The sequence below is a fragment of the Ovis canadensis genome, chromosome 2, assembly GCF_042477335.2.
Source record: "Ovis canadensis isolate MfBH-ARS-UI-01 breed Bighorn chromosome 2, ARS-UI_OviCan_v2, whole genome shotgun sequence".
Lineage (NCBI taxonomy): Eukaryota > Metazoa > Chordata > Mammalia > Artiodactyla > Bovidae > Ovis > Ovis canadensis.
The window spans coordinates 209,144,492-209,166,911 of record NC_091246.1 but is presented as its reverse complement, the minus strand read 5'-3'; the positions used below and the strand labels follow the sequence as shown (position 1 = coordinate 209,166,911).

Sequence of the window (22,420 nt, the reverse complement as noted above, 5' to 3'; positions counted from 1 at the left end):
GAAGAGAATATTTAAAAACAAGATAGAAAATTTGTTCAAGAGCACATAATTAATGAAAGTAGGACAGTCTGACTACAGAGGTCATATTCAATAACTGTTCTGTGTTATGATAGAAACATTTAAAAAATACATTAAAACATGAAGATAAAAGTCCCTTCTAACACTAAATGATAGAACCACTGTTAATATTTCAGTATAATTTCTTCCAATCTTTTTCTGTTCAATGTACATGTGCACAAATATGTTAAATACATTAAAAATTGAGATAATATCAAAATGAAATCCTTTCTCTCCTTATATCAAAAATGATTAGTGACAATGGAAATAGTATTATAATATTCCTGAAATGCAATCTGTTAAAATTTATCAATTCAGAAGCTAATTTAACTTAGCTGTATGAAAAAGAAACTGTTTGCTTTTGTTTTTTTCTATTTTCCTATTATTTGTGACTGGACTGATGAGGGATATTTAAATTAATTTCAGACCAGAGTTTCAAATATGACATTCATTTGAAGGAACTTACAGTAGATACCAAAGTTTGAATTTATTTGTTCTTTCATTGATCTGGCTTCCTTTCTTTCCAATTCTGTAATTTTATGTTTATTAAAAGAAAGAAATCTACCTTTTTCTAACAGAACTACTAATATGTGAAAAAGAAAAGTTCTTACAAATGTATCCCCTCAAATAGACATTAAATTAGACGTATCTTTTTTTTTTTTTTTGTATTGTTACCTGTAAAGCTTTTAGGCGTTCTTCAGTGCAGTTTTCCAGATTTGTAATTTTTATAGTGACCAGTGTTCCTGTAGGGGTATGCCGTGCAAGATGGACAGAAGTCAAGTTGTCAAATCCTCTTCCTAAAATCAGACGTAAAACTCATGTTAAAAACCAAAGAGAGAAACTGATAGCCTGGACTTTATCAAAATTAACTTTCACTCTTCAAGAAAACACTAATAAGAAAATGAGAAGGCAAGCCACTGACTCAAAGTATTAACAATATTTGTATCTGATAGGACTCACATCCAGGGTACCACATGAAGAACTCCTACAGTTCTATAATAAATGACAAACATCCCAATTAAAAATTAGGCAGAAGATTAAACAGGCAAGCCAAAAAAGTAGAAAAGAAATGGCCAATAAGCACATGAAAAAATGCTCAAGATAGAGGAGCACAAATTAAACTCAGTATACCATTATATACCTATTGTAATGGCTAGTACTGTGACTTGATAAACAAGTCATGACATACTCCAACAACAGAATGTTACTCAGCAATCCCCTACTCCCAGTCCCTGGCAATCACTGATATAATTTGTTTGTTATGTAAATAGTATCATAAGGAGTACAGTTTTTTAGGGTCTGGCTTCTTTCACTTAGCATAATGCTTTTAGGATTCATCCATGTTTCAGTAGTTAATTTCTTTCTATTGCAGAGTAATAATAGGACTTCCCTGTAGCTCAAACAGTAAATAATCTGCTTGCAATGCAGGAGACCAGGGTTCAATCCCTGGGTTGGGAAGTTCCTCTGGAGAAAGGAATGGCAATCTACTCCAATATTCAGATGGTAAAAGAATCTGCCTGCAGTGTGGAGACCCAGATTCAATCCCTGGGTCTGGAAGATCCCCTTGAGAAGGAAATGGCAACCCACTCCAGTATTCTTGCCTGGAAAATCCCAGGGACAGAGGAGCCTGGCAGAGTAATAATCCATCAAATGTACATACCACAATTTATTTATCTGTTCATAAGTTGATAAGGTACTTGGGTTGTTTTCAGTCTTTGGTGACTATAGAAATAAAATTGCCAAAAACATTCTTTAAGTAGACACGTTTTCCTTTTTCTTTGGCAAATACCTTCAAGCAGGATTGCTGGATCACGTATGTTTAGCCTTATAAGAAGTTCCAAAAGTGTTAGCGGCTGAACTACTTCGCATTCCCACAAGCGATGTGTACGAACTGCAGCTGCTTGACATACTTATCACATTTGTTGCTATTAGTTTTTAAACTAAAAACATCTAGAATGGTAATCTATTAACAGACATCTAATAAATATTAGTTTTCTCCCTCTCTCCAGTCACCAAATTCTGCCACTTTTATTGTTGAAGTGAAGTTAATCTGAGGTTCATCCCTTTCTCCCCAGTATCAGCACTCGCCCAAGTCCTGTCCTTATTCTCCGGATAGACTGACTTCCTCACCTGCCCTACATTCTGAACCAGCACTGCACCAAAACCACTGATGGAGCTACTTCAAAAGCCTGTGCCAAGGTCCTATTCACCAGAAATGTTGATTCATTAGGTCTGATGGGATTCATACACTGGTGATGGGATTCATACACTGGATTCATACTCAGGTGATGAGGATAATACTTCTGGTTTTAAACCACTGATCTTCTCTTTCAGGTTATTGCCTGGAACTGCTGCCAGTTGTCCTAAATTTAATGTTTTATCAAAAGAAAGGTACTACAGTGCAGCAGCTGAGAGCTTAGACCTTACAAGGACAAAAGTCTGCTTTCAAATTACTTAAATTCTCAGAGTCTCAGTATCTTCATCTATTAAATGGGAGGAGTAAACAAGTGAGATGAAAAAAATTCATATAAAATGTTCAGCCTAATGCCTACTGGATGCTATTATTATCATCATCACTATTCCACAATGTCTCTCTAGCACAGAGTGTGAACCTCTATACACCCCACATAAGGTCTTCCACAATATGTTCCAAACCTCCTTTTTCAGATGTATCCATTTATTTTTCAGATTTCTCTCCTTACTGCCTACGTTCTCTTTGTTCCTGAATCTAGGCACAGAGCAACCACCTTGACAGTCCTTCCTCAGTCACCTACTGGAGTATTTTTTTAATCTTTTTTTATTGACATCATCTGAAAGTCCTTTCTAATTTGGGGAGCATTTTCTACCAGTGCTATTTTATTGTAGAAAAAGTCAAATCCTTATTCTTTGTCACTTTGACCCTAGCAGGTGAGGGTCAATGATCTAAGCTTAGTCAACTGGAAGATGAAGTGAACAACAAAGGAAGCAGGAGCAGTCAGAATTCACTTAAAACTTACCTGCTGCCGCTGCTGCTAAGTGGCTTCAGTCGTGTCCAACTCTGTGCGACCCCATAGACGGCAGCCCACCAGGCTGCCCGGTCCCTGGGATTCTCCAGGCAAGAACACTGGAGTGGGTTGCCATTTCCTTCTCCAATGCATGAAAGTGAAAAGTGAAAGAGAAGTCACTCAGTCGTATTTGACTCTTAGCGACCCCATGGACTGCAGCCCACCAGGCTCCTCTGTCCATGGGATTTTCCAGGCAAGAGTACTGGAGTGGGGTGCCATTTTTAGTAGAAATTTTTTCAGTTAAGTGTGGAACTCCCCAGTGGGGTCCAACGTCTGGTGGTAAAAGCACCTACTCATATACATTAGCAAGACTGCTCTTATGCTATGACTCTTCTTGTGGTTTTAGTCACAGAGCTTCTCTTGGCTTTTTCCAAGTATATTTTTCTAGCCAATGATTCTGTGAGTTAGCAAAATTGCTCAAAAAATTCCTTCTTTGATTAAGTAGTCAAGACTTCTTTCTGTTGTTTGAACAAAAACCGTGACTAGAATATTTAGTAAACTTTCCCTCATGCTTCAGGATCCAGCCCCTTTTTTGCTGTCTTCCTTGACTCCTAGAAGAGTCAAGATGAACAGTTGGATGCTCCATCTTCTCTATTTCCATAATGCTTAGCATAGCTCTACTACAGTACTTTCCAGTGCATAAGACAAAACTGTCTTTCATGTTTATCTTCCCAGAGAGGACGTGAACTCAAGTGTTTTACATGGCTTTATATCCCTGGCACCTAACACAGTACCTCTTTGCAGTGCTTAACAGATGTTTCTGAATAGTCAAAAAAATTTTCACATGTATAAGACTATAAACGATAACTCAGCCTGTTCCAAGCCTAACTGAAAACAGTTTCTACTACAAATGGAATTTTAGGTAAGGTTTTAAGTTAAAAGAAAGTAATTTGGTTAAAGGACTGTGACTGAAAAGATTTACATGATTTGATTTAATTCAGACAAATGATTAGAGGTTTCCTACAATAAAGTAGGAAACCTTTAATAAGTACAAATAAACCTCTAATAATACAAATAAGTATTTGTCCTACAAACAAATACTTATTCAGTGTCCTCCTCCTCTACAAGTACTTCAGTGAAAAAGTAAAAATTCTAGGAGGTAATCTTGAAAAAAATCTGGCTACTGTTTTAGGACAAATAAAATTAATAGATCCATTTGACTGACACAATTAACATTTCGTTTTATGCTGTGGGTAACAACAGAAAAAGACTGCTTACAAAATAATCATTTGTCATCAATTTCATTTCTAACGATGAGTCAAATAATTACACTGTAGAATTATTACCTATTTCCACTTGGAGTTCATAGTGAGAAACATTGGTGGAACAGATCACTTCACTGGCTCTAGTGGATGAAGGCAGCAAGGAAAGGGTTGGCTCATCAACCTGCATTGTTTTGAAAATATGAAAACAAAATAGGTATAAACTTTTTGGTGCCGCAACTGAGTCCCTTACTCCAATATAAAATAGTGATATTGTCTTTTCAAACATACAAATGCTCATTAGGAAGATACTGAAAGGTGGCTTAAGAGACTATTTTAAGATCCAAAAAGTATTCACAATAGCTAACAAGTTATGCCTATCAGCCTGTGAAGCAGGGTAGGGCTAGAGAAGCAGATTTATAGGTAGTGAAGAACACTTTTCAGCTCAATTTTCAGGAAGCATTGTCAGGAGCTGCTAAGAATGGCTGTCGAGCCCTTGGGGTATCTAACAAATATATCAAGGGAAGAGATGTAAAGACCTATGAAAAATATCCTATTCTGCTGTTCTTGCTTCAAGTGGTTGCCAGTTATAATCATTACACATACAGCTATTCTGCTCAACTAGTGGAGATGTTAACAGTCAAGGAACAATTTCTGTACCGTGGCTTATTAAAAGAAGCTGAAGAAGTTTTTCACAAGATGAGATGAATCAGAAGGGAGGTCAGAAATAAAAATAAACCTCAAGAGATGGGAGAAAAGAATAGAGTATAGAAGTCCTGAGTTAATGACCAAGTACTAGTGAGGCCTTTCACAGGGTACTATGGAGTCAAGAGTCCTAAGTCTGCACCAGATCCCAGGGGCAGTAAAATAACATGCATGCAGGAGAAAGAAGCAACCAGCACCACTGGTGTCATATGATAGCCAAGAGGATTTCCAAAAGACACTTAGCCTTTATAGGCACCAGCAGGTGGCAGGAATCTTGTTACTACCTCCAAGGTAAAGAGAATGAAGAAAGCAGTTAGAAATAACATTACTATGTACTAGGAATTCTGCTAACCACTTTTTACATTTGATTCTACATGTTCCCTAAACTTTTAAGAGAGCAGAATATAATAATAAGAGCCTGGCAAAAGGTGAATAAAGGTGAATAGTCTTCAAGAGGGATAAAAGGCTGTAAAAAAGAAATTCTACCATATGACTGGAAATAATCCCAATGAAGAAAGAAATCTAAAAAACCAATTCAATTTCTTTAGAATAGTAGTCTTATTAAACTCAGATTTAAAGAACACTATAAGAGAGAGAATGAAGAGCATATAGCAATTAAAAAAAATTCAAAGTGATAAGTTGTAAGTCTGTCAGGAAGGCTAGAGCACAGAATGAACTGAGACTTACAGTTCACCACTAGAAAAAATCTGGCATCAGATTATCAGATGATGGGTTGAAATCAGGCTAATAAACCTCTACTTTGCATCCATCAATTCCATTAGGGAACAGTCTTCTTTAAATTAGAAGATGTACATAATTTGTAATTAAGTAGCTAAAGACCAAAACAGATTGTTTTAAATAGGTTCAAACCTCCAGATCAAATATCCTATTATATCTAGGATATTAAGTCTACAAATACAGTAGAACTCAGATGAGAAACCAGAATGGAAACAGTCAAACATTAACTCAATTTTGAGAAAAGGGAAAAATTATAAAAGGGAAAGCTTGATGCTATTGCCCAGTAAGGTCTGGTATCAAATTACTACATACACAGTTATGGACACTTAAGAAAACAACATTAGCAGTCACAAGAAGACAAAATAGGTTTACTAAGAGTAAATCATTTTTAACCTCAGCACTCTTTTTGATTTGATAACTAGTTAGAGAATTAAAAGCAAAAATCATAGCAGTGTCCTTGTCCTTCTCAAACTTTTTAAAATAATTTCCTAAAAATTCAAAAGACTCGGCTAATGAATAGTCTAGAAAAAAGTGATGAAAACAATACCATTTATAATAGCATCAACAAGAATAAAGTACTTAGAAATTAACTTAGCCAAGGCAGTGAAAGGCCTGTACAATGGAAACTACAAAATGTTGCCAAAAGAAATTAAGAAGACATTACTGAATGGAAACATACCTCATGTTCAAAGACTGTAAGATTTAATATTATGAAAACGCAAAGCACCTCAAATAGCAAAAACACCTTGAAAAAAAATTGGAAGACTCACTCTTCCTGATTTCAAAATTTACTACAAAGCTACAGTACTTAAAACAATGCGGTAATGACAGAAAAGACAGACATATAGGGCAACAGAACAGAGACCTCAGAAATCAAACCTCATGTATATAGTCAAATGACTTTGACAAGTGTGACAACACAATTAATAGGGTTAGGTCAGTATTTTCAACAAACAGTACTAAGAACACTGGACATCCAAATGCAAAAGAATGGAGCTGGACCGTACTTACCAAAAAACTAACTCAAGATGGATCAAGAATATATGTGCAGGTCATATTTCTGATAAGAGGTTAATCAGAATACAAATTGAACTGAAACTCAAAACAAAATAAAACTCACCAACAACCCAATTCAAAAAAGGGCAAAGAACCTGAACAGACATTTCTCCAAGAACACATGTATATGGTCAATAAACACATGAAAAGGTGTTCAACAGCACTAATCATTTACTAATCACTTAGTTGCTCAGTCACGTCCGACTCTTTGCGACCCCATGAACCGCAGTACACCAGGCCTGCCTGTCCATCACCAACTCCTGGAGTCCACCCAAACCCATGTCCTTTGAGTCAGTGATGCCATCCAACCATCTCATCCTCTGTCGTCCCCTTCTCCTCCTGTCCTCAATTTTTCCCAGAATCAGGGTCTTTTCAAATGAGTCAGTTCTTTGCATCAAGTGGCCAAAGTATTGGAGTTTCAGCTTCAGCATCAGTCCTTCCAATGAACACCAAGGACTGATCTCCTTTAGGATGGACTGGTGGGATCTTCTTGCAGTCCAAGGGACTCTCAAAGAGTCTTCTCCAACACCACAGTTCAAAAGCATCAATACTGCACTCAGCTTTCTTTATAGTCCAACTCTCACATCCATACATGACCACTGGAAAAACCATAGCCTTGCTAGATGGACCTTTGTTGGGAAAGTAATGTCTCTGCTTTTTGATATGCTGTCTAGGTTGGTCCAGTACTTTGGTCACCTCATGCGAAGAGTTGACTCATTGGAAAAGACTCTGATGCTGGGAGGGATTAGGGGCAGGAGGAAAGGGGACAACAGAGGATGAGATGGTTGGATGGCATCACTGACTTGATGGATGTGAGTTTGAGTGAACTCTGAGAGTTGGTGATGGACAGGGAGGCCTGGCGTGCTGCAATTCATGGGGTCGCAATGAGCTGGACACGACTGAGCGACTGAACTGAACTGAACTGAGGTTGGTCATAACTTTCCTTCCAAGGAGTAAGCGTCTTTTAATTTCATGGCTGCAATCACCATCTGCAGTGATTTTGGAGCCCAGAAAAATAAAACTGACACTGTTTCCACTGTTTCCCCATCTATTTCCCATGAGGTGATGGGACCAGATGCCATGATCTTTGTTTTCTGAATGTTGAGCTTTAAGCCAACTTTTTCACTCTCCTCTTTCACTTTCATCAAGAGGCTGTTTAATTCTTCACTTTCTGCCATAAGGGTGGTGTCATCTGCATATCTGAGGTGATTGATATTTCTCCTGGCAATCTTGATTCCAGCTTGCGCTTCCTCCAGCCCAGCGTTTCCCATGATGTACTCTGTATATAAGTTAAATAAGCAGGGTGACAATATACAGCCTTGACGTACTCCTTTTCCTATTTGGAACCAGTCTGTTGTTCCCTGTCCAGTTTTATTTTTTTTTTCCAGAAAAACATCTATTTCTTTGTTGACTATGCCAAAGCCTTTTTTTTCTTTTTTTTTTAACTTTACAATATTGTATTGGTTTTGCCATACACTGACATGAATCTGCCACAGGGGTACATTTGTTCCCCATCCTGAACCCCCCTCCCCCCTCCCTCCCCATACCATCCCTCTGGGTCATCCCAGTGCACTAGCCCTGAGCACCCTGTATCATGCATCAAACCGGGACTGGCGATTCGTTTCACATATGATAGTATACATGTTTCAATGCCATTCTCCCAAATCATTCTACCCTCACCCTCTCTCACAGAGTCCAAAAGACTGTTCTGTATCTCTTTGGCTGTCTCACATACAGGGTTATCATTACCATCTTTCTAAATTCCATACATATGCGTTAGTATACTGTATTGGTGTTTTTCTTTCTGGCTTACTTCAATCTGTATAATAGGCTCCAGTTTCATCCACCTCATTAAAACTGATTCAAATGTGTTCTTTTTAATGGCTAAGTAATACTCCATTGTGTAAAGGACAGAAATGGTATGGACCTAATGGAAGCAGAAGATATTAAGAAGAAGTGGCAAGAATACACAGAAGAACTGTACAAAAAAGATCTTCACGACCCAGATAATCATGATGGTGTGATCACTCATCTAGAGCCAGACATCCTGGAATGTGAAGTCAAGTGGGCCTTAGAAAGCATCACTACGAACAACGCTAGTGGAGGTGATGGAATTCCAGTAGAGCTGTTTCAAATCCTGAAAGATGATGCTGTGAAAGTGCTGCACTCAATATGCCAGCAAATTTGGAAAACTCAGCAGTGGCCACAGGACTGGAAAAGGTCAATTTTCATCCCTGTCCCAAAGAAAGGCAATGCCAAAGAATGCTCAAACTACCACAATTGCACTCATCTCACATGCTAGTAAAGTAATGCTCAAAATTCTCCAAGCCGGGCTTCAGGAATACATGAACCATGAACTTCCTGATGTTCAACTGGTTTTAGAAAAGGCAGAGGAACCAGAGATCAAATTGCACTGGATCATGGAAAAAACAGGAGAGTTCCAGAAAAACATCTATTTCTGCTTTATTGACTATGCCAAAGCCTTTGACTATGTGGCTCACAATAAACTGTGGAAAATTCTGAAAGAGATGGGAATACCAGACCACCTAACCTGCCTCTTGAGAAATCTGTATGCAGGTCAGGAAGCAACAGTTAGAATTGGACATGGAACAACAGACTGGTTCCAAATAGGAAAAGGAGTGCGTCAAGGCTATATATTGTCACCCTGCTTATTTAATTTATACGCAGAGTACATCATGAGAAATGCTGGACTGGAAGAAACACAAGCTGGAATCAAGATTGCCAGGAGAAATATCAATCACCTCAGATATGCAGATGACACCACCCTTACGGCAGAAAGTGAAGAGGAACTAAAAAGCCTCTTGAGGAAAGTGAAAGAGGAGAGTGAAAAAGTTGGCTTAAAGCTTCAGAAAACGAAGATCATGGCATCCGGTCCCATCATTTCATGGGAAATAGATGGGGAAACAGTGGAAACAGTGTCAGACTTTATTTTTTTGAGCTCCAAATCACTGCAGATGGTGACTGCAGCCATGAAATTAAAAGACACTTACTCCTTGGAAGAAAAGTTATGACCAACCTAGATAGCACATTCAAAAGCAGAGACATTACTTTGCCGACTAAAGTCTGTCTAGTCAAGGCTATGGTTTTTCCTGTGGTCATGTATGGATGTGAGAGTTGGACTGTGAAGAAGGCTGAGCACCGAAGAATTGATGCTTTTGAACTGTGGTGTTGGAGAAGACTCTTGAGAGTCCCTTGGACTGCAAGGAGATCCAACCAGTCCATCCTGAAGGAGATCAGCCCTGGGATTTCTTTGGAAGGAATGATGCTAAAGCTGAAACTCCAGTACTTTGGCCACCTCATGAGAAGAGTTGACTCACTGGAAAAGACTCTGATACTGGGAGGGATTGGGGGCAGGAGGAGAAGGGGACGACAGAGGATGAGATGGCTGGATGGCATCACGGACTCGATGGACGTGAGTCTGAGTGAACTCCGGGAGTTGGTGATGGACAGGGAGGCCTGGCATGCTGCGATTCATGGGGTCGCAAAGAGTCGGACACGATTGAGCAACTGAACTGAACCACAGTTTTCTTATCCATTCGTCTGTTGATGGACATCTAGGTTGCTTCAATGTCGTGGCTATTATAAACAGTGCTGCAATGAACATTGGGGTTTACGTGTCTCTCTCAATTCTGGTTTCCTCGTTGTGTATGCCAGCAGTGGGATTGCTGGATTATATGGCAGTTCTATTTCCAGGTTTTTAAGGAATCTCCACACTGTTCTCCATAGTGGCTGTACTAGTTTGCATTCCCACCAATAGTGTAAGAGTGTTCCCTTTTCTCCACACCCTCTCTAGCATTTATTGTTTGTAGACTTTTGGATAGTAGCCATTTTGACTGGCATGAAATGATACTTCATTGTGGTTTTAATTTGGATGTCTCTGATAATGAGTGATGTTGAGCATCTTTTCAAGTGTTTGTTAGCCATCTGTATGTCTCCTTTGGAGAAATGTCTGTTTAGTTCTTTGGCCCATTTTTTGATTGGGTCGTTTATTTTTCTGGAATTCAGCTGCAGGAGTTGCTTGTATATTTTTGAGATTAATTCTTTGTCAGTTGCTTCATTATTATTTTCTCCCATTCTGAAGGCTGTCTTTTCACTTTGCTTATAGTTTCCTTTGTTGTGCAGAAGTTTTTGATTTTAATTAGGTCCCATTAGTTTATTTTTGCTTTTATTTCCAATATTCTGGGAGGTGGATCATAGAGGATCCTGCTGTGATTTATGTCAGAGAGTGTTTTGCCTATGTTCTTCTCTAGGAGTCTTATAGTTTCTGGTCTTATTTTAGATCTTTAATCCATTTGAGTTTATTTTTGTGTATGGTGTTAGACAGTGTTCTAGCTTCATTCTTTTACAAGTAGTTGACCAATTTTCCCAGCACCACTTGTTAAAGAGATTGTCTTTTCTCCATTGTATATTCTTGCCTCTTTTGTCAAAGATAAGGTGTCCATAGGTGCATGGATTTATCTCTGGGCTTTCTATTTTGTTCCATGGATCTCTATTTCTGTCTTTGTGCCAGTACCATACTATCTTGATGACTGTGGCTTTGTAGTAGAGCCTGAAGGCAGGCAGGTTGATTCCTCCAGTTCCATTCTTCTTTCTCAAGATTGCTTTGGCTTCGACGTTTTTTGCATTTCCATACAAATTGTGAAATTATTTGTTCTAGCTCTGTGAAAAATACCATTGGTAGCTTGAAAGGGATTGCATTGAATCTATAGATTGCTTTGGGTAGTATACTCATTTTCACTATATTGATTTTTCCGATCCATCAACACAGTATATTTCTCCATCTATTAGTGTCCTCTTTGATTTCTTTCACCAGTGTTTTATAGTTTTCTATATATAGGTCTTTTGTTTCTTTAGGTAGATATATTCTGAAGTATTCTTTTCGTCACAATGGTGAATGGAATTGTTTCCTTAATTTCTCTATTTTCTCATTATTAGTGTATAGGAATGCAAGGTATTTCTGTGTGTTGATATTATATCCTACTACTTTACGGTATCCATTGATTGGCTCTAGTAATTTTCTGGTGGAGTCTTTAGGGTTTTCTATGTAGAGGATCTTGTCATCTGCAAACAGTGAGAGTTTTAGTTCTTCTTTTCCAATTTGGATTCATTTCTTTTTCTGCTCTGATTGCTGTGGCCAAAACTTCCAAAACTATGTTGAATAGTAGTGGTGAGAGTGGGCACCCTTGTCCTGTTCCTGACTTTAGGGGAAATGTTTTCAAATTTTCACCGTTGAGGATAATGTTTGCTGTGGGTTTGTCATATGTAGCTTTTATTATGTTGAGGTATGTTCCTTCTATTCCTGCTTTCTGGAGGGTTTTATCACAAATGGGTGTTTAATTTTGTCAAAGGCTTTCTCTGCATCTACTGAGATAATCATATGGGTTTTATTTTTCAGTTTGTTACTGTGGTGTATTACATTGATTTGTGGATACTGAAGAATTCTTCATCCCTGGGATAAAGCCCACTTGGTCATGAGGTATGATCTTTTTAATGTGTTGTTGGATTCTGATTGCTAGAATTTGTTAAGGATTTTTGCATCTATGCTCATCAGTGATATTGGCCTGTAGTTTTCTTTTTTTGTGGCACCTTTGTCAGGTTTTGGTATTAGGGTGATGGTGGCCTCATGAATGAGTGTGGAAGTTTACCTTCCTCTGCAATTTTCTGGAAGAGTTTGAGTGGGATAGGTTTTAGCTCTTCTCTAAATTTTTGGTAGAATTCAGCTGTTAAGCTGTCTGGACCTGGGCTTTTGTTTACTGGAAGATTTCTGATTACAGTTTCAATTTCCGTGCTTGTGATGGGTCTGTTTAGATTTTGCATTTCTTCCTGGTTCAGTTTTGGAAAGTTGTACTTTTCCAAGAATTTGTCCATTTCTTCCAAGTTGTCCATTTTATTGGCATATAATTGCTGATAGTAGTCTCATGATCCTTTGTATTTCTGTGTTGCCTGTTGTGATCTCTCCATTTTCATTTCTAATTTTATTGATTTGATTTTTTTCCCTTTGTTTCTTGATAAGTCTGGCTAATGGTTTGTTAATTTTATTTATCCTCTCAAAGAACCAGCTTTTGGCTTTGTTGATTTTTGCTATGGTCTCTTTTGTTTCTTTTGCATTTATTTCTGCCCTAATTTTAAAGATTTCTTTCCTTCTACTAACCCTGGAGTTCTTCATTTCTTCCTTTTCTAGTTGCTTTAGGTGTAGAGTTAGGTTATTTGACTTTTTTCTTGTTTCTTGAGGTATGCCTATATTGCTATGAACCTTCCCTTTAGCATTGCTTTTACAGTGTCCCACAGGTTTGGGGTTGTTGCGTTTTCATTTTCATTCGTTTCTATGCATATCTTGATTTCTTCTGTGTGCTGGTTATTCAGCAGTGTGTTGTTCAGCCTCCATATGTTTGAATTTTTAATAGCTTTTCTCCTGTAATTGAGATCTAATCTTACTGCATTGTGGTTAGAAAACATGCTTGGAATGAGTTCAATTTTTTTGAATTTACCAAGGCTAGATTTATGGCCCAGGATGTGATCTATCCTGGAGAAGGTTCCGTATGCACATGAGAAAAAGGTGAAATTCATTATTTGGGGGTGAAATGTCCTATAGATATCAATTAGGTCTAACTGGTCTATTGTATCCATTAAAGTTTGGGTTTTCTTGTTAATTTTCTGTTTAGTTGATCTATCCGTAGGTGTGAGTGGGGTATTAAAGTCTCCCACCATTATTGTGTTATTGTTAATTTCCCCTTTCATACTTGTTAGCATTTGTCTTACATATTGCAGTGCTCCTATGTTGGGTGGATATATAATTGTTATATCTTCTTCTTGAATTGATTCTTTGATCATTATGTAGTGTCCTTTTTCATCTCTTTTCAAGCCTTTGTTTTAAAGTCTATTTTATCTGATATAGTATTGCTACTCCTGCTTTCTTCTGGTCTCTATTTGCGCGGAATATCATTTTCCAGCCCTTCAGTTTCAGTCTGTATGTGTCCCTTGTTTCCAGGTGGGTCTCTCGAAAGATCCCTATATATGGACAACATATATATGGACCCCTATATATGTCCCCTATATATGGACAACATATATAGGGGTCTTGTTTTTGTATCCATTCAGCCAGTCTTTGTCTTTTGGTTGGGGCATTGAACCCATTTACATTTAAGGAAACTATTGACAAGTATGATCCCGTTTCCATTTACTTTGTTGTTTTGGGTTCGAGTTTATACACCCTTTCTGTGTTTCCTGTCTAGAGAAGATCCTTTAGCATTTGTTGGAGAGCTGGTTTGGTGGTGCTGAATTCTCTCAGATTTTGCTTATCTGTAAAGCTTTTGATTTCTCCTTCATATTTGAATGAAATCCTTGCTGGGTACAGTAATCTGGGCTGTAGGCTATTTTCTTTCATCATTTTAAGTATGTCCTGCCATTCTCTCCTGGCCTGAAGAGATTCTATTGAAAGATCAGCTGGGAATCCCCTTGTGTGTTATTTGCTGTTTTCCCCTTGCTGCTCTTAATATTTGTTCTTTGTGTTTGATCTTTGTTAATTTGATTAATATGTGTCTTGGGGTGTTTTGCCTTGGGTTTATCCTGTTTGGGACTCTCTGGGTTTCTTGGACTTGGGCGATTATGTCCTTCCCCATTTTAGGAAGTTTTCAACTATTATCTCCTCAAGTATCTTCTCATGGTCTTTCTTTTTGTCTTCTTCTTCTGGGACTCCTATGATTCGAATGTTGGGGCATTTAACATTGTCCCAGATGTCTCTGAGATTGTCCTTATTTCTTTTAATTCATTTTTCTTTTTTCCTGTTTCATTTATTTCTACCATTCTATCTTCTACCTCCATTATTCTACTGTTGGTTTCCTCCAGAGCATTTTTGAATTCATTTATTGCATTATTCATTATATATTCACTCTGTTTTATTTCTTCTTCTGCTGCTGCTAAGTTGCTTCAGTCATGTCCGACTCTGTGCGACCCCACAGACAGCAGCCCACCAGGCTCCCCTGTCCCTGGGATTCTCCAGGCAAGAACACTGGAGTGGGTTGCCATTTTCTTCTCCTAGGTCCTTGTGAAACCTTTCTTGCATCTTCTCAATCCTTGTCTCCAGCCTATTTATCTGTAACTCCATTTTGTTTTCAAGATTTTGGATCATTTTTACTATCATTATTCAGAATTCTTTATCACGTAGATTCCCTATCTCTTCCTCTTTTCTTTGGTTTGGTGGGCATTTTTCCTGTTCCTTTACCTGCTGGGTATTTCTCTGCCTCTTCATCTTGTTTATATTGCTGTGTTTGGGGTGGCCTTTCCATATTCTGGCAGTTTGTGGAGTTCTCTTTATTGTGGAGTTTCTTCCCTGTGGGTGGGGTTGGACAGGTGGCTTGTCAAGATTTCCTGGTTAGGGAAGCTTGTGTTCATGTCTGATGGGTGGAGCTGGATTTCTTCTCTCTGGAGTGCAATGAGTGTCCAGTAATCAGTTATGAGATGTTAATGGGTTTATGTCAAGGCTGTATATTGTCACCCTGCTTATTTAACTTTTATGCAGAGTACATCATGAGAAACGCTGGGCTGGAAGAAACACAAGCTGGAATCAAGATTGCCAGGAGAAATATCAATCACCTCAGATATGCAGATGACACCACCCTTATGGCAGAAAGTGAAGAGGAACTAAAAAGCCTCTTGAGGAAAGTGAAAGAGGAGAGTGAAAAAGTTGGCTTAAAGCTCAACATTCAGAAAACGAAGATCATGGCATCTGGTCCCATCATTTCATGGGAAATAGATGGGGAAACAGTGGAAACAGTGGCAGACTTTATTTTGGGGGGCTCCAAAATCACTGCAGATGGTGACTGCAGCCATGAAATTAAAAGACGCTTACTCCTTGGAAGAAAAGTTATGACCAACCTAGATAGCATATTCAAAAGCAGAGATATACTTTGCCGACTAAGGTCCATCTAGTCAAGGCTATGGTTTCTCCTGTGGTCATGTATGGATGTGAGAGTTGGACTGTGAAGAAGGCTGAGCACCGAAGAATTGATGCTTTTGAACTGTGGTGCTGGAGAAGACCCTTGAGAGTCCCTTGGACTGCAAGGAGATCCAAGCAGTCCATTCTGAAGGAGAGCAGCCCTGGGATTTCTTTGGAAGGAATGATGCTAAAGCTGAAACTCCAGTACTTTGGCCACCTCATGAGAAGAGTTGACTCACTGGAAAAGACTCTGATGCTGGGAGGGATTGGGGGCAGGAGGAGAAGGGGACGACAGAGGATGAGATGGCTGGATGGCATCACTCACTTGATGGACGTGAGTCTGAGTGAACTCCGGGAGTTGGTGATGGACAGGGAGGCCTGGCATGCTGCGATTCACGGGGTCACCAAGAGTCGGACACAACTGACTGACTGATCTGAATGGGTTTGGAGTGACTTTGGGCAGCCTGTATATTGAAGCTCAGAGCTATGTTCCTGTGTTGCTGGAGAATTTATGTGGTATGTCTTGCTCGGGAACTTGTTGGTCCTTGGGTGGTGCTTGGTTTCAGTGTAGGTATTGAGGCGTTTGATGATTTCCTATCGATTAATGTTCCCTGGAGTCAGGAGTTTTCTGGTGTTCTCAGGATTTGGACTTAAGCCTCTTGTCTCTGGTTTTCAGTCTTATTCTTATAGTAGGCTCAAGACTTCTCCATCCGTCACTTTCAAGGCGGTTCCCTCTGTTTTGGCTTCTTCTGTTTGCTGGTCTCTTCAATGTCTAATTTCTGCCCTGACACAAGGGTACGGTGGTGGACACTTTTTTAGGCTCCCTTGTTCAGTCGTGCTGTGGGGAGGGAGGAACATTGCAAACAAATAACACTGGCGTGTGCTCGCAGTGTCTCGGCCACACTGGGTTTGCCCCTGCTCACGACGTGTGTGCTTTCCCTGTCTACACTGCTTAGGCTCTAGGTTGCTCTGCCAGGAACTGTCTGAGCCCAGCCCTGGGTTGTATGCATTTCCCAGGTCTAAGCCACTCAGGTTCAGGTACTCAGGTACTCCTCAAAGGTGCAGACTCGGTTGGGCCTGAGTTTTGTGCCCTTCCCAGGTCTGAGCAGCTCAGGTGACCAGGTGTTTGGTGAGCATGGTTGCTGTAACTTATCACCTCCCCTCTCCCTGCCGCTTGGTTTTCTGGGTGTATAACCGACGCACCTTCTCAGGCGGATTCGACCATCCAGAATCCCAAGAAGTCTTGGTTAGCAACGAAGTCTGCTTGCAGTTTGGTAGATGATGCCTCTCTGTGGCCGCAATTGCCCACTTCGGGCTCTGGCTGCCCTCACCTGCCTGTCTCTTGCGGGGGATGGGCCGGTTTGCAGCCAGCTCTCTGCTCAGCCCTTCGTTGTGTGTAGGGCCTGGCAGTGTCTTAGGTTAGGGCTTTCCGTGGGGTAGCTATTCCACAGTCTGGTTTGCTATCTCAAGTTACTTCCCTCAGATTGCCCTCAGGGCATTCAGGCCCAGTCCTTACGCAGCAGCCCGCACCTCCCTGCCCAGCCCCCCTTGCTAGTGGTAGATGCGGGCGTCTGCACTGCTTCTCTGTTGGGAGTTACCATTGGGCACAGAATCTATGGGTTTTAATTATTTGTTTATTTTTCCTCCCGGTTATGTTGCCCTCTGAGGTCCCAAGGCTCGTCACAGACTTGCCAGCGAGAGTGTTTCCTGGTTTTTGGAAACTTCTCTCTTTTTTTAAGACTCTCTTCCCGGGATGCATCTCCGTCCCTACCTCTTCTGTCTCTCTTTTTATCTTTTATATTTTTTCCCACCTCTTTTGGCTGCTTTTCTGGGTGCCTGATGTCCTCTGCCGGCATTCAGAAGTTTTGTGGAATTTACTCAGTGTTCAAATGTTCTTGTGATGGATTTGTGGGGGAGAAAGTGGTCTCCCCGTCCTATTCCTCCACCATCTTAGGACTGCCCCCTCCTGCCCTGCCCCCCGCCATGTCCAGTTCTAACTGTTGCTTCCTGACTGTATATAGGGTTCTCAAGAGGCAGGTCAGGTGGTCTGGTATTCCCATCTCTTTCAGAATTGTCCACAGTTTCTTGTGATCCACATAGTCAAAGGCTTTGGCATAGTCAAAAAAGCAGAAAGAGATGTTTTTCTGGAACTCTCTTGCTTTTTCCATGATCCAGTGGACGTTGGCAATTTGTTGTCTGGTTCCTCACCTTTTCTAAAACCAGCTTGAACATCTGGAAGTTCGCAGTTCACATATTGCTAAAGCCTGGCTTGGAGAATTTTAAACATCACTTTACTAGCATGTGAGATGAGTGCAACTGTATGGTAGTTTGAGCATTCTTTGGCATTGCCTTTCTTATCTAATCACTGAAAACTGAAAGTGAAGTCACTCAGTCGTGTCCAACTCTTTGTGACCCCATGGACTGCAGCCCACCAGGCTCCTCTGTCCATGGGATTCTCCAGGCAAGAATACTGGAGTGGGTTGCCATTTCCTTCTCCAGGGCATCTTCCCAACCCAGGGATCGAACCCACGTCTCCTGCATTGCAGGCAGACGCTTTAACCTCTGAGCCACCAGGGAAGCCCGATCTAATCATTAGGGAAATGCAAATCAAAACTACCATGAGATACCAACTCCCATCCTTTACAATGGCTGTTATCAAAAAGCAGAAAATAATGAGTTTTGGAGAGAATGTAGAGAAACTGGAACTCTTACGCACTGCTGGTGGGAAGGTAAAATGGTACAGCTACTATGGAAAACAGTATGGTGGCTCCTCAAGAAATTTAAATAGAATTACCATATGATCCAGCAATTCCGCTTCTGGGTATGTACCTAAAAGAATTGAAGTCACAATCTCAAAGAGATTTGTATACCCATGTTCATAGAAGCAGTATTCTTCATAAGAGCAGCAATGTGGAAGCAACCCAAGTTTTCAACAGCAAATAAATGAAGAAGCAAAATGTAGTGTACACATATAATGAAGAATTATTCAACCGTAAAGATTAAGGAAATTCTGCAATATGCTGCAATACCAATGAACCTTGAGAGTATTATGCTAACTGAAAATTCTCAGTCAGAAAATAATAAATACAGTACTTATATTGGTACTTAGAGTAGTCAAATATCAGAGACAGAAAGTGGTTTCCAAGAGGTGGGGAGTTATGGAGATGAAGAGCAGTGATGGTTGTACAATATTATGAATTGTTTGATGCCACTGAACTATATACTTGAAAATGGTTAAGATGGTAAATTTTATGTTGTATGTATCCTACCACAGTATTTCCCCTACTCCTTGCCCCTGCTGGAAAAAAAAAAAAAAAGCAGCACTTCTGGAAGTTCCCTGAGTTCTAGGCATCTCTCTTGGTAACAGCAAAGAGTCAACAACAGACACTTTACTTTCTAAACTCTACCTCAGTCTGAAGGGTAATACTTGAATGAAAACTAGGACTGGATACTGTATTCTATTGTACAAAAGGGTATGTAACTAGAAGACTTAAAGTATTAGTGAGTAAAAAGTGAAATGACAAAAATGACAACTGAAGATAAGATCAGGATAAATTTATAAACAAAACTAAGTAAGATCACTCTATTTTGTAGGGCTAAGGTATTTGCAAGGCAGGTTCTATTTTATAGAAATAATTATATAATAAAGATTTAGAGATTAAAGGTGGAAGATCCCAGAGAAACATTTATTTATTAGCATGTTTCTTTAAATATTATTTAATGTATCAGTTATTACCCAGGGATGATAAAGAAGACAGGATGCCTATTTTGGTGGGTTCATGTGGCGAGACATATACATCAATCATTGTGAGATTAACATAGTAAATGCCTTTTTATGAGGATGTCTAAGATCTGCAGGAGCATAACAGAATTAAAGATACAAGAGCAAAGGCTTCAGATGTGATATTTGAGCCAATTCTTTAAGCAAGAGGAAGAATTTTTGAGGCAGAAAATCAAAAAGGGTATTTCAAGCAGAAATAAAAGTATGTGCTAAGACTCAGTAATAATAAATGAAACTCAAAAATCAGATATATTCCATACCATTAAAAGTCCTTATAGCGCATTAAGAAATTTAGGCTTTATGCCACAGGATTTAGGAAATCAATGGCAATTTTAAAGCTGGAAAGTGGCACAAACAGGCCTGTTCAGGTAACAGTGTTGAATACTGACCTAAGTGGGAGATCATAAGAGGTTATACGTATGACTAGGAAACTACAAGCAATGAGTTTACCTACAATAGTCCAGGTGAGAGATGATGAGATCTGAGTATTAACAGCGATCAGGTGAAGGAGGGGATGGACTCATGGGCATTTCAAAGACTTGGTATATAACTAGATGTGAGGGCAAAGGAAGAGGCAGTGTGAGGATAACTACAAAGTTCCCAGTGAGGGTGATTTAGCAGATGAATTTTCATTTGCCAAAGCTGGAAATTCAATAGGTCAGTGAGGTCTAAGAGAAGATTAAGGTTTTACTCAAATTGCTATAGAGATAGCTTTCAAAACTCTAGCCAGAGGTATTCTATAGACACATCTGATACCCAGGAAAGAGTCAAAGCTGCCGGTAAAAATTTGAGAATCATCAGTCCTGCCTGATGACCAGGTCCCCTATCAACCTGAAGGATAACCTTAGGTACCTGTAGACAATCTGAAATCTGACCAACTGAAACCACAGGAGCCTGTGAGACTGCTTAGGGAGAGTCTGTTTAGGCAGAAGAGCAGAGATCAATTATAGACTTCTGGAGAACAGCTTAAGTAGAGGTAGAAGAAAAGAAAAAGAGGTAAAGGAGAACTAAAAATTATATTCTATAAAATAGCATTACAGGAGGCAGAAGAAGAACATTTGTACTCAACCATTTTCTTACCAAATTTTGATGGGTACTGGTTTCAGACTGTTTTTCAGGTCTGAGTGATTCAACTTGTGTTCGTGAAGTGCAGAAACAATCCTGTAAAGTCAGAAATATATTAAATAAGTGAAAAATCAAAAACACTGTATGGGTGGCACATGGATACAAAGTGAGGAACAGAGAGAAGGGGCAACATGCAGGAGCCTGAACTAGAGCCAAGATTCATACTGGGGGAGAAGGAAGCAGCAGCTGGGTATGCAGAAGACAAACTTCATATCTGCTGTAGTGTTACTTGGTGCTACCTCTGACTCTTGCTCTCTACCCTGGAGGAAATACCTATTCATTCTTACTGCAGGTGCTAGTATTTAACTTTTTCATCATCTTTGCAGTTTTCTTCTGAGTGTTTAGCTAGAGATTATTTTGTTGTACTCATATCATTTTTCTTGATCCTCAGATTTTTTTTCCCTCAGGTGTAGTAACCATGTTTATCTATATTTAAACCACATATTGAGTATACTTGGAACCAATGCTGTTTTCTAAAGTGATAAAGATCTCTAACCAACTCAAATCAAATTAAGAAACTTAGTTCCATTATCACAATTTACATTTTCCTGCATTTTAACTCAAGGTTCTATTATCACATACTGTCAATAAAGAAATGTAACACCTAAACATGATAGCAATGTGAAGCTGATGTTACATTATTTAGGAAGAAAATGTGCCCCCCAAAAAAGTATAAACAAGCTATATGAAAGAGATTTTTAATTAATGTCAAGCATCTCATGAACATTCATTTTTATATGAACATTAACGTATAATTGGGTCCCTGGTGGCTCAGACAGTAAAGAATATGCCTGTAATACGGGAGACCTGGGTTTGATTTCTGAGTCCTGAAGATCTCTTGGAGTGGGGAAAGGCTACCCACTCCAGGATTCTTCCTTGGAGAATTCCATGGACAGAGGAGCCTGGTGGGCGTCCATGCGGTCACAAAGAGTCAGACATGACTGAGTGACTAACACTTTCACTTTTCACTACTAAAGCATAATATCAACTGAGTCTTTAAGATAAATCCATCCATGTCTACTTAATGGTTTCAGTTACTTACTTAATCAAACCAAAATCCTTTCTCTAAAAATATGCCATAATTTCTCACTAATCAAATTAATAATTTTCTCAGCCTAAATTACTGATTAAACTGAATTCCTATAGTATGTATATTATTGATCTTACTACAATAATCTTAAATAGATCCCCATCATTTTATGTAAAATGTGCCCTCAAAGAACAGGAGCTAAGAGTGCCTAGATAGCTGTAGAATCATTTCCTTTGCAAAGTTCTATTGGTTTGTATAGAGTGAATAAAATTTATAATAAAACAGTTTTTGAAGATACTATTGTTGTTCATATAAAAAATAATCACCAGTTAGGTCATTCATATGTTATTTGGTACTTAAATATATTTTCCAACATTTACCCTGAATCTTTCACAATAATCATTAATATTTTACTTAATCAAAAGTAACTGTGAAAAAGGGTTAACATAGCAGGCCTAAAACTGCTATCCTTGGAAAGGCCTGCTTGCAAGGCTGACACTTGGCTGGTATCTAGGAACTCGGATTTTGGGAGGGTTCCCACCATTCCTTGATAAGAATGGATCACGGTGCCTAAACTGTTTGTGCAAACAACATGCTTTATGCTGAACGCCTGCTCTTTTTCTAAGAGTGTGAAATTTTGTTACTTGCTGCTCCTTTGAAAACACCATTTCCTACCTGTTAAACAGACAGTAAACTTTGAACAGGGAAGAATCCTTCCTTAACTTT

General features: G+C 39.2%; 1 protein-coding gene across 1 annotated transcript in view; it reads right to left on the bottom strand.

Annotated features, from left to right (window-relative positions):
- The window catches only part of STRADB (STE20 related adaptor beta), a 34,091-nt gene that overhangs the window by 5,514 nt on the left and 6,157 nt on the right, over window positions 1-22,420 (bottom strand). The window contains exons 3-5 of the mRNA XM_069578021.1: window positions 20,620-20,700; window positions 4,388-4,487; window positions 733-854 (exon numbers count right to left, since the gene is read on the bottom strand). Of these exons, the coding sequence (XP_069434122.1) occupies window positions 733-854; window positions 4,388-4,487; window positions 20,620-20,700 (303 nt within the window). The remainder of the gene's footprint in view (window positions 1-732; window positions 855-4,387; window positions 4,488-20,619; window positions 20,701-22,420) is intronic.